Source organism: Ostrea edulis, chromosome 3, assembly GCF_947568905.1.
Source record: "Ostrea edulis chromosome 3, xbOstEdul1.1, whole genome shotgun sequence".
NCBI lineage: Eukaryota > Metazoa > Mollusca > Bivalvia > Ostreida > Ostreidae > Ostrea > Ostrea edulis.
The window spans coordinates 29,014,754-29,028,439 of NC_079166.1; the positions used below are offsets into that span (position 1 = coordinate 29,014,754).

A 13,686-nucleotide genomic window follows, 5' to 3' on the forward strand; every position below is an offset into this window, starting at 1 on the left:
ATTGTTGTTTAAAATAAAGAAAATAGACAATGATTGATGTTCGTTTTGTGCAAAAGAAAAGGAATCAATAAAACATGTTTTGTATGACTCTGAAAATGTTTTATTTTTCAAGAATATGCAGTCCTGGTTTAGGGATTTTTTTCAGTAAATATTGTTGTTGTTAAAGAAAACTTTATAAGATCCTTTATAAACTTTGTAAGAGGATCGTAACATCAAACACTATTTTATGTTTTATGCTTTGAGGTAGGGGATATTTTTATTGGGGGTGTGTCTGCTTGTTTATTTGTTTTCTATTGGTTCTCTTTATTTTGCTCTTCTCTTTAGAGGAATGTGTTTCTGATAAACTTCACTTGAAGCTCACAATCATGCAGCCATCGATACTTACCATTAACACATAAAGCGATGACGTATATGTATCGCGGATTTAACATTTTCTGCTTGTTTTGTTTAACTATAGTAGCCATTATGTTATATTCACTTTATTATTATTATTATTATGTTTATTCAGGCAAAGCATCAGATGAATTACAAATCTTAATCATATACATTGTAAAGTACATTCATAATGTCAATTAGGGATCACAAATGAATTTTTGACACATTACTATCATATGTACACATCAGATATTATCACAGCTATAGCCACCAACAACATCATCATCAACTTAAATTGGTATCATCATCATAAAATACAGCTATATGCTTGGATTGATGGGTTCTACTGATGCTTTCTCGTCTTCTCATCAGTTGCAATATGCTGGTGTAGGTGTAAGAATGATTGTTCAATATGTTTGTTGTATCAAACAATTACATTAGAAATATCTTTTTTCATTACCACATCCTTCATGGTTGTATAAGTGAGTAAGATGTATGTTTTACATTTGAATTACTTTGCATTTTGAATGAAGTCTAAATATCTGTAATATTTCATTATTTGTATTGTTTTACAGACTGGATATCCCATACCACCCAATCAGTCCACATCAACACCTCTCATGGTTAAGTACAATATTTCAACACCCCACGTGGATGAGTACAAGACTACTATACAAAAACCAAAGGTGCGATATCAATATCAACGCAGACACAAATTAAAGACTTAAATTGGGCTTTTCTGATCAAACTCTGTCGTCTATTGTTATCGGGTTTACTTTTTATATTTCATACTTTTTAGATTACCTGAATAAACTCAGGTGACCTTTACCCAGGTGACCTATTCCAATTCGTTGTCAACGTCCGTTGTACGTTAACAATTGAAGATTTTCAATTTATTCTTGATAGCTACCAATCCAATTCTTTTCAAATTTGACATGAAACATCTGTGGGACAAGTAGGACATAAATTATATTATCCCGGACTCCTATACCCCTGGGATTTTTGGGACGGTGCAAAAACTGCCAAACAGTGACCAATTTTCAAAAATCGTCTTATCTACAATCAAACATATGTATAAAAAAAGAAAGAAAGAAAAAAAAAAGATGAAGATAACAAACCGAAAAACTAAATACATAGTTATGTAGAGCAGGAAGGCCTCTACCACAATTGTAAATTTGATGATCCCCAGGGTAGATATTCTGACCCAAGGACGGGGCCAAACTTGGAATGCATTGTTTATGTGTAAAACACATAAATAACATCTTCTTTAGTGCTATTGATACTATATTGAAGCTAACTTGATATTTAGAAAGGACAAGCAATCTTTTACCAAAATAGTAAATTTGATTATTTCAGGAGTAGGGGTTTTGGTATCAGGATGGGACCAAATTGATCAGTAATTGAATGTAATAGCATATATACATTTTCAACTACTTCTCAATAACGTTTTACAATTTGGTATAAAGCATCTTTGGGACAAAGAGGAAATAAATTGTAAATTCCAGGACTCCTATACACTTGGGGCTTTAGGTACGAGGAAAAAAGAGACCGATTTCAAAAATCTACCTCTCTACAACAGTATATATGTAAGTAAAATTAAATACATGGTAATGTAGAACAGGAAGGCTTATACCACAATTGTAAATTCATGATCCCCAGGGTAGATATGCCGATTCCAGAGCGAGGCCAAACTTGGTATATAGTGTGTATATGTAAAATAGTTTTAAATAACATGTTTTAGTGCTATTGTTACTAAATGAAAATGAAATGAATATTTAGAAAGAACAGATAGCCCTTGCCAAAACAGTAAATTTAATCATCCCAGGGGTATGGGTTTTGGTATCAAAGTGGGACCAAATTGGTCAGTTGTTAAATGTATTAACAATTTAAAAAATTAACGTCTTCTTGATAACTACCATTCAAATTTCTTTCAAATTTGGTATGAAGCATTTTTGCGACAAGGAAAAAATAAATTGTAAATTTGGGGATTCCCGGGGCCTTAGGGGACAAAAACTGCCAAAATTGACGAATGTTCAACAATGTTCTTCTCTACAACCCCATATATTTATGAAGATCTGAATGCATGGTGATGTACGTACAAAAATTGTAGATTTCATAATCCTCGTAGTAGAGGTTCTGACCCCAAGGCAGTCATGGTCAAATATATTTATCGGTGTCTAGTAAACTATAATAAATATGAATACTTTCTTTGGTGCAATTAGTATCAAATTGAAACTAAAGAAAATTTAGAGAGAGCAGGTATATGTAGTCTTTTATCAAAATTGTAAATATAATGATCACAGGGATAGGGGTTTTGGTACTAGGGTGGGGCCAAAATGGTCAGTTATTAAACGCGTGAATATCTTTAACTTTTTGATAACTACCATTCCAATTCTTTTCATATTTAGTATAAAATATTTTTGGATAATGGGGGGGGGATTGTAAACTTTAGGATTCCTGCCTTATGGACGAGGCAAAACTACTAAACAATTGCCCAACTTTCAGATATCTTCTCAACAACCTCACATGTGCCAAACAAAAACATTAAATGCATTAAGATGTAGAGCATGACGACATCTACCAAAATTGTAAATTTCCCGATCCCCGAGTTAGAGGTTCTGATTCTTTAATGGCTATTGAAACTAAATGTATAAGTATGTTGATAGTCCTTTTCCAAAGGAGGTAAGGGTTTGGTTCCTGGGTAGACCCAAAATTATTATATTAATACAGTGATTATTGTCTTTATCATTTAAAAGACTTCCTTAAGTTTGATTATACATTATGAAAACTAAACGTATATTTAAGAAAAGTAGAAAAGGATGTTTATGTACCAAAATTGAGAATTTCGCAACTCAAGAGTTTCGACTCTAGCACAGGCGATATTGTGTTAACGTTACACACACTGTATTATATTATGTAAAGCCTTTTATCAGTATACATACTTTCGAGGGCATTAAATATTTAAGAACACATCTTGTTTTATACTTTAGCTGAATCTTAGACATGTTCAGAACAGGAATTTTTCCAGATTGAGTAGCCTTTGGGAATAGTGATACCTTTAGTTAATAATCTAAGGTATGTGGGTCTTTTATTACATGCATAAAAATCCGTAGGATTAATGTCTACAAACTCTGAGTACGGAAACTTCCTGTGTGAAGTACTTCAATTTTATTTTAAACGTGAAGAGCTGTGTCTTACATGTACTTCATTATGTAAAGTGAAAATTAGATTAGGTGTTCATTACAAATCACAGGACCATAACGAAGACTCAAAATGTTTCATACCATGAGATGGGGCAAAATAGGGATTAAGTGTTTAAGTTGTATGAGGGGATGTCTTACCCATTAACAATACGACCATCCAGGTAGCACGAATTCACCGAAACCTCATCAGAATACGACAGAAACCCCTACAAAAACTGTCAAAAATTGACCTATGTTAAAACATCTTCTTCTCTATCACTGCATATCTGTAAAAACAAAATAGATGCATGGTGACATAGAGCAGGAGGTCCTCTAGCAAAGTTGTAATTGATGATCCCCGTGGTAGAAGTTCTGACTCCACGCCAGGGACAATCTTAGTAAATAGTGTTTAGGTATATATGTAAATCATTTATATAGAATTTTTTTTAGTGCTATTGATACTTAAATGAAACTGAATGAATATTTATAAAGAGCAGGTAGTCCTTTATCAGAACTTTAAATCTAATGATCCAAGGCTAGGCGTTTTGTATCAATGTAGGGTTCAAATGGTCAGTGATTAAATGTGTTAACAATTTAAGATTTTTAACTTCTTCATGACTACCGGTACCATTCCTATTCTTTTCAAATTTAGTGTGACGACTCTTTGCGACAAGGGTGACATAATTTGTAAATTTCAGGACTCTTGCACCCCTGCAGCTTTAGGGCGGGACACAAACTGCCAAAAATTACCAGTTTTTAAAAATCTTCTTCTCTACAACTCCACATATGTAAGAATAACTGGAAAAATAATACTGTAGATCAGGAAGGTGTCTACCAAAATTGTAAATTTCATTAGTTCCGGGGTAGAAGTTCTGACACCAGGTCGGGGTCAAACCTGGTATATACATGTAGTGTTCATGTGTAAAATATTGAAATTAAATCTTCTTTATTGTTTTTAATACTAAGTTGAAACTAAATACAATTAAGACAGAGCAGGTAGTGCTTTACCAAAATTCTAAATTTGATAATCCCAGGGCTAGGGAATTTGGTATCTGGGTGGGTCCAAAATGTTCAGAGAATAGATGTTTTAACAATTAAACATTTTTAAATTTTTGATAACTACTAATCCAATTCTTCTCAAATTTAGTATGAAGCATTTTTTACAATGATCAAAGAAATTGTAAATTATAGGACTCCTCTGCCCCTGGTGTCTTAGGGGCGGTGCAAAAATTGACCAATTTTAAGTAAGTCGTAAATGTAAGCACTACTTCATTAAGTCACACGAATGACTTAAGTCATTTGTCCAAGATATTAAGTCGTACATATTAGATGTTGAGTCTCATGTCGGAGATAAGTCATACATACGAGATAACTAATTTATATGCATGATATAACTACATGAAAGTTGACTTTATAAGTAATTCATCAGTAAGTCGTAGCAATTTATTGAAATCTAACATAATTGGAGTAAATGTATCATACAGATATGTTGTTATGATCAAATTTTAATTTAATTTACAGATGACATGTCAACTGCGTTCTTTAGGGCTGATCATTTTCGGCAAGAAATGCAGAAATGGAACTGTCAACGCAACGACAGAAATTGAAAGAGCAGACAAAATTTCTGAAAACATAACCATGAGGAGTGCCAATATCTTAACATTTTCTGTTGACGACTATAACCCCGCCACTTATGTTGCCATAACTGTATCGTTAATTGGCATAATAATCGTCTTTCCAACAGTGTGTCTTTGCTTCATAACCAGTAGCAGCCACCCTCCACTCACTGTGGAGTCGCTTTCATTGAAAATTGGAACTGCTGACTAGAGTTTTGTTTGTGTTTCTAAGAAAATAACATTTCTATTTTGACAATCAACAACCTATGATATCAATAAATCAGCCATTGTTTGTACAATTAAATGCTGTCGAGTTGTGTAAATCAGGAACATCTTTTTTATAAGTGTCTGAATAGAAGAAAATCATTTATAGAGTTTATACATACACATTCATTGTCAACGTAAATACTAATCTCGTAACTTCAATATTGATTTTGATTACATTTTTGAGGTTATCCTCAATTATACCATGTCGCTATAAGTGTGTATATGTCAGATTCCATTTCTGATTCCGTTTCTGGCCCTTTTACCTATTCCTTATTGATTTCGATTTCGTCTGACACATAACATGTCTATTCTATTTTAACATATCACATATTCCAATTTCACAGGAAAGGGTCACAAAGTGAATAGAAATTTTAAATTTACTCATTTTTGGTTTTAAAAATGACGAATTAGAAGAATGCGTTTCTTTAGAAAACAAAGTGCATATACTTGCCTTAAACTTGCATATTTTGTACAACTGTATCAGCTGCATTTTTGGTATAAAAACGATACATACACTTTACCTGAATGTATCTAGACATAGGCAGCAAGCTTTAAGAATATGATAATATATTTTAGGGGTAGGGATCTCATCCATTTCAAGATATTTTAACAATTGTAAAATGAGAGGATTACTTGACCCAACGGATACTTGCTCAACCGAACACTGCGTATAATTAAACATAAATGTTGTGTTCAGAATAGAAGAAATTTTGTTTTAGTCATACATTGCACACAATATTTGATTAAAATAATATTTCATGAATTATTACACTTGATAATATTATCACTTTTTTTTCTTTATATAGTGTAGCCGCCTGGAAAGTTTAAGAATATGTTCCATTGGAATTTTGTTTTATGTATGCATCTATTAAATGCTTCCTTCACTGTAATGAGTGTTCTTGTTATATAGAAAATCATTGAAATGTTCCTTTCAGTGTAATGAATTTGAATATAAATGTTTCTTTGTCACTACAGAAACAATAAGAGTTAAGAAGAGCAATATATCACAATCATACTTCATCACTCTGGCATAAGTATTTAAAAAGTGTATATATCTTGTTCCTGAAATATGTTTTTCAATTAATATTACAAAATGTTTCTAATACTTTGAGAGATTCTTCCTAAACTTTACATACACAGTGGGACTTAAATGCCTAGTCACTAAATCTAAGAACTCAAACTTGCTTCAGAGTTTCCAATTTTGCAGCAGAAATCCTGTTCATGAAGATAAAGGTAATTAAGTTTTGCATTAATCCAATAATAGTTTGTAAGATGTGCATACATATTAGGACTATATATTGAAACATTCTCAATATTTCAAAACATATATGTGATTTTATATTTTTAACGTTCCTCTTGATAATATTTGACTCATATGGAGACATCACCATTGCCGATGAAGAGCTACAAAATTTAGGCCTATGCTCGTCGCTTATGGCCATTGAGCAGGGAAGGATTTTTATCCTGCCACACCTGCTGTGACACAGGGCCTTGGTGTTTGCGCTCTCATCCGAAGGACCGCCCCAGTTAGTCGACTCTTATGACAAACAGGGGGTACTGAAGATCTATTTTAAACCGGATCTCCACAGGAATACGATATATCTATTCACACAAAATAGAATGGAAGTATCTTAGGAACACTCTCAAATGGAGGATTAAGCATCACCTGTCAACCGATCACACCCACCATGAACATTATATCTTGATCAGGTAAACGGAGTAATCATTGGTCAAAATCAATGTGCCAAGACCATAGAATTTGCAAAAGGCTGTTGAAACCCTAACATCAACTTGCTTATCAGCAGTCTGTCTCAATTTAAAAACTGATAATACGCAGAACAAGCTCTTGCGTATCAAATAAGTTGAGAGATATAAACACCATATGCAAGTGTCAATGGACTATTCCTTCATAAATAGGGAAGTTGACCATGGAGAAGCTGATATCATGGAGAAGCTGAAATCATCCCATTTGTCATAAAGGTGAGTTGTTAGTTTGCCGTTAACATTTATTTTCAATAAAAACAATTAAGTACAAAGCAAATGTGGAGGACTCTGTTGTGTCTTTTATCTTTAATCCACAGGGATATCCTGAATCGACATACGAATGAAATTGATTATTGTTTATAAATAAAACGTCATCGATATATCTAAATTTCGAGTTGAAGGTCACAGCAAGAGATGTTTTCTTCTCATGAAAAGTTTTTTTTAATAAACTCTGCTTCATAAGATACGAGTATGAACACAGGTCAACAAACAAAGGATTACAATTCGTGCCCATTGGGATTCCAACAGACTGTTGGAAGACCTGATCATCAAAGACTACGAAGATACTGTCAATGAGGAACTCCATCATATTTTTATTTCAACTTCAAAATACTAATGTTTGGAATCAGAGTGGTGTTTAACAAAGATAGGATGACTGATCACTTGTGTTGAAAAGTCATACGTTTTGATGCGGTTGATTTAAGAAAAGTTTTGCGATATCAAATTTACTAGAAGTTATTTAGAATTTTTAGAACCCATGTTTCGATTTACACCATTTCTGGCATATATTGTGGCTCAGTGAAGTTGAGGTTTCTCTTTAACAGCTGTTGATATTTTCGTAAGGAACAAAGATAGGGCTTGGTAGAGCATTTACTGGATCTTTGTAAGGGTTTTGATGAAGTTTAGGAATTCAGTATAGGCACGGTAACTCATATTCGTCCATCCTATTCACTGGAATATTGAATGGATCTAAAACTGAAGCATGATAGTGAAAAACGTTCATCTATTGAAAGGGCAGTTGGTGTATAAGTACGATTACCGAATGTAGAATTTATTGTCAACTTCCCATATGTATGTAGCAATATTCCATTATCATCTGCATATGGTGTTTATATATCTCAACTGATTCGATATGCAAGAGCTTGTTCTGCGTATAGTCAGTTTTTAAATCGAGGTAAGCTACTGACAAACAAGTTGATGGTACAGGGGTTTCAACAGTCTTAATTGAAGTCAGCATTTCGCAAATTCTATGGTCGTTATAACGATCTAGTTCGTCAATACAACCTATCATTGGGTCAAATGCTGTCTGACGTGTTTCATACCGATTGTTAAGCCGTTCTTGGCACACTGATTTTAACTGCGGATACCTCCGTTTACCTGAACAGGATATAGGGTTCACGGCGGGTGTGACCGGTCGACAGGGGATGCTTACTCCTCCTAGGCACCTGATCCCACCAATGGTGTGTCCAGGGGTCCGTGTTTGCCCAACTATCTATTTTGTATTGCTTGTAGGAGTTGTGAGATTGATCACTGTTCGTTATCTTCACCTTTCATACTTAGTTCGTTTAAAATACAGCTGTAATTAATGAGCTTTACAAACAAAGACAATGCTGTTACAAACATTTTCACCTGGAACCAAAACATATTCCTTGTGTAACCTATCTAATTCTTTGATAACTTCTAGTTTACTAAACACAGAAGGATAAATGGTACATATTTTTCGTTTAATGTGTCTAATATGTGATTTTAAAACAAAATATTCCTCTTATTCTTTTAACCCATTTTGACAAGGTATCAAGTTTTTTTTTTTTCTTTTTCATATTTAGCCCATCGTCTGACATAAACATAAAAGTAGACAAAATTCATAACAGATATGAAGTTTTGTTACCATTTGAAAGATCAAGGTTCTCTATATGTAGGACCTTTTGAAATAAGTCCTTTTAAAACAAGTGATTTCAGAGCCTTATTTTCAACTATATCGACATCACTAGTAATGACATGTCCAGGTTGACTATAGTTGAAAGAAGACAAGGAACAAGAACACGTATGTGGATTAAGTATAAGATGGTCTATATCTAGGCACTGCGAAGTGTGTAATTAAAAAGTTTGGAAGCAATAGTAGAAGTGAACTTGAAATAAGTTGGAATACACCACTAAATTCTTTTATGAGGAAGAATGTTGCTTATGTTGAGAGCATATATTCCTTTGTTAGTGAAGTTGGGTTTAAAAAACTGGCGGCATGATTGGGAAGGAATATCATCCATAATCCACGGTGATTTGAAGAGCCCGTGATGAACATTATCCATAATCATAAAATTCAGTTTATGCTCTGGTGTTGAAAAATCAAAGAATGGACTAGCATTAGCTTGATTCTTCAAATAACGTATTCCAAACTATCAATGAAATAGAGTAAAGTTTTGTGCGAATATTATGTGAAAGGTAAGGTAAAAGTGAATCAAGCATGATGTCATTTATACTTGGTCTTTTGTATGAAAAATGCCCATGACTGGGTTTACATCTTTGTGTATTTGGACAGAGGCTCGTCATATTCACGTCATTTCCTTGTGGACTAGTCAAATGTCGCACATCATATACATTATCATTGCATCCATATGAAAGTACAGTACCCAGGGTGCTGATACAGAAATCTTCTAGTTGTCTACCAAAAGGGGTACGTAATGTTGGACTATTGGTGTGATGGTAAATGTTTTTCTAGAATCCTGACCTCCATGGACAAGATGCGGCGGTCAGAGGAATTAAAATGTTTATCGATAAGTTAGTTACCAAAATTATTTATTGCAAATCTGCAGAACTCCAGATAAGCGTAAATCCTCATTGAATTTTACCAAATACGCATTATAATCGAAAACCAGACGTACAATTACGCATTAGCGAATGTAAATACGTTTATACTTTTAAAGTAATGTGTATTTGTGATAGTATAATATATATTCATATGAATTGAGGTTAGCTCATTGCTTGATGTTACATGAAATAATCGTTATGAAAAAGATGAAAATGTAAATTTTGAAAGATAGCTGAGAGATAACTCAAAACAACTGCATAAGCTTCATTGTTATACTTCTTTCATAAAGAAGTAGAGTGTGACTGCAAGCACTTGAAAAAATTGTATTTTCAATCTTAGATGATTGATTGCTGCTACAAACACATCGTCGTTAGCCACGTTCACTGAGTCCGGTAATACCTACCCTACCTCAAACCGTGGCTGTATCATCAGCGAAACCCTCAATTTTCATGAATATTTATGAAATGACACAATAATGTTTTGACCAATCACAGTCACAAAAACAGATTTCCGATATAAAACATGCAGCATTTGTTTAAAAGTAAAAACGGACAAAAAAGGTTACAGATCCCTGTTTACAGAAGCAAGTATAGATTATAAGTATTTATTAAATGAGATTCGCATTAACAGCAGTGGTTACGCTTGTAAATTCTGTGTTAACAAACTTAATCGTATTTTCAAACTTGATGAGGAAATTCGGGGTAAAGTGGATGTGTTGAAATCTGAAAAACTAGAGTTGATCTAAAGAGAGCGGCGTGGTTACGCATAAGATATGGTAAACTTATTACACCAGTGAAGTCAACAAAGAAGCATACATTAGTTACAATAGCTAAAAAGTGTCCAGTTTGTTCTCAATCAAAGGTGAAGATAGCGAACATTGACCAATCTCATAACTCCTATAAGCAATAAAAAATAGATAGTTGGGTAAACACGGACCCCTGGACACACCAGAGGTGGGATCAGGTGCCTAGGAGGAGTAAGCATCCCCGGTCGTTTGGTCACACCCGGCCCTATATCCAGATCAGGTAAACGGAGTTATCCGTGGTAAATCTACTGGGCGTCTGTTGCAGGCCATTGATCACAAAAAGTGGGAAAGGAGAAGAAGATGGTTAAAAATTTGTTTCAATCTAAATCTGCAATAAATTGATGTCGAGTGACGAAGATGCTGATGGGGGGGAGGGGGGGGGCTTCTTGACACATTCATATGCATATTAAAGTGACGCCTCTAAAAACATAAAGGACAGTTTTGACAAAACTTATTTAGATATTTGTCCAGCAAGAAGCAAGAGACTCCTCCAAAAATGAACACGGGGTTCAGTAAAACAGCAAAAAAAAAACAGAGGAGTTAACTTGGATTTTTCAGTAATGTTAACGTTTTTGTTACGGTCTGGACAAAACTCCATTTTCTGTATGTAATACATATCACAATATTTGTAACAGATGCATATTATCATGATTATCATCCCGTGGGGATCCGGGTTAGAGTAGGTCCTCAGTACCCCCTTGCTTCTCGTAAGAGGCTACTAAATGGGGCGGTCCTTCGGATGAGACCGCAATAACCGAGGTCCCGTGTCACAGCAGGTGTGGCACGATAAAGATCGCTCACTACTCAATGGCCATAAGCGCCGAGTATAGGCCTAAATTTTGCAGCCCTTCACCGGCAATGGTCTCCATATGAGTGAAATATTCTCGAGAGGGACGTTAAACAACATTCAATCAATCAATCAATCATGATTATGATATTAATCCTATTTTATAAGGTTCGAAAATTGTTTTTCATAAATACAAATTTATTCATATTACCTATGTAAAACATTAGTTTGGAAAAACAAAATTTAAAATTTCAATATTTGATATAGTGATTGTGTGCTCATTTTGTATACAATTTCTGACCATCTTGAGTAATTGGTCTGAAATTATTGCATAGTAACATAAAACTTGTTTATGTTTATCTTGTGACAGGTTTTGTTTTCTTCATGTTTATTAACTTTTCCTTAAATCAGCAAACTCATACAAAGACATTGTAAATATTGAGTTTACAATATATTTACTTCTTTTGTAAAGCTGTTTTTTCAAGCAGTGGCATTACCGCAATCCGATTTTTATGGATAGGTCACATGCACTGGGGTAGATAAACCTTATTTGCTTTTATAAAAACAAAAACAATCTCCAATAACAACTTGACTCTCGTCAGAAAATCTGACCTTCTGCCAATACTGTTCCACTACGTATTCATACAAATCGTATTTGAAATAATTTTTTTAAGGAATATCTATATTATATATTCATGAACAGTTTTTGTAATCAATCCAATTCAGTTTAATATCGTCTAATAATGTATAATGTCCTGTATTTGTTACTTTTGAGAGCCCACATAACCCAGTTTTCATGTCAGTGCGAAAACTTGTAATTTTGCCACGTTTCCCTGTTAAATAAACTTTCAAACATATCTAACAGTAGATTCACTAATATTCAACACTCTAACAATTTCCGAAGTTTTGTGATTCTCGCTAGTAGGAGTTACGATTAAATTTTCGACTTTCTTACTCTATTCATCAGATTTTCAACTCTTGGTTAAATTATGCTTGTTTACATTGACTACATAAATTACAGACAACAATGAAAATAAAGTTATATTACATTCTACATGCAGATAACTCAAACAAAAATCAATGGATAAGTCGTATTTTTCGTAGAGTTATCACTCTTTTCCCAATCATGACGCACAACAATCGCACATCTCCGTCATTTTCAGCAAGCCGAATGTCCACTCATATTAAATCAAAGCATGATGATGGAAAATATTCATTTATCTTTTCCAATAAATATTAACTAGAAACAATGAGATACCACCATAGCAAGTCTGAACACATGTTAATTAATGATATATATCAGCAGTCACTAAGGCCGTATAAGCTAGCAGCCAATTCGAAATTTCATCAAAGTACTCAGAGTATACAGACGAAATTCTAAAAATTAACACATAATAAATCAAAATTAACAATTTTTCAATCAATAAATAGACACATTTTTAATTATTAAGTCTCATACATGAAAGCAATCGAGCTCACCTGAAAGTTCCCGACGTTACATCTTGTAGGGGGATAATGAATGCTAATAACAAATTGATCCTTGACGAGTCCACAAAAGGAGTATACAGGCGAGAAAGTGGACCCCTAGGACTATCATTTTCCACTTTCGGTTTGGGAATATAGAGGTACCACCTGAAACTCAGTGGTTGGTCTACTTTCCAGACCTCTCTAATAATTGACTTTAAGGTGAATAAAAGAAAACTGATACAATGTATACGGATACAGAATAATAAAATCAAACAAATAAAACCCTTAAAAGGGGTCATGTAGGTCTTTAAGTACCAACGAGTTCGCCTGAAAGTGCATAATTTTACATTATGTAGTGGCATATGTCATGGGTTAGAACAAACCCTTAATATAGCGCATCAGAATTTACTCACATAAAGCAATTAAACATTTGATAGTGATTAATTTACAATGAATAAAGGAAAGAAAATTGTAACAATAGCAAAATACTAACCTACGGTAGTTGAACAATAAATCCGAACAGAATCTACACAACAAAAAATAGTAATTCCAAAATCTTAGTGTTATGGGTCAGAACAAACTCTTAATATAGCGCAGCATAATTTGCTAACAAATGA

At 33.8% G+C, this 13,686-nt stretch overlaps 1 protein-coding gene across 3 annotated transcripts in view; it reads left to right on the forward strand.

Annotated features, from left to right (window-relative positions):
* Positions 1 to 6,330, forward strand: part of LOC125674100 (uncharacterized) — a 99,575-nt gene extending 93,245 nt beyond the window's left edge. For 2 of the 3 annotated variants that reach the window (XR_008801892.1, XM_056160408.1), the window contains 2 exons: positions 951 to 1,061; positions 5,079 to 6,330. Coding sequence is in view for 1 of the 3 variants with exons in the window: in XM_056160408.1 (XP_056016383.1) it covers positions 951 to 1,061; positions 5,079 to 5,384 (417 nt within the window). In the remaining 2 variants the exon portion in view is untranslated. Of the gene's footprint in view, positions 1 to 950; positions 1,062 to 3,365; positions 3,451 to 5,078 lie in introns of all 3 variants that reach the window. The other variant, XR_008801893.1, reaches the window with a different exon arrangement.
* Positions 6,331 to 13,686: the final 7,356 nt, after the last annotated feature.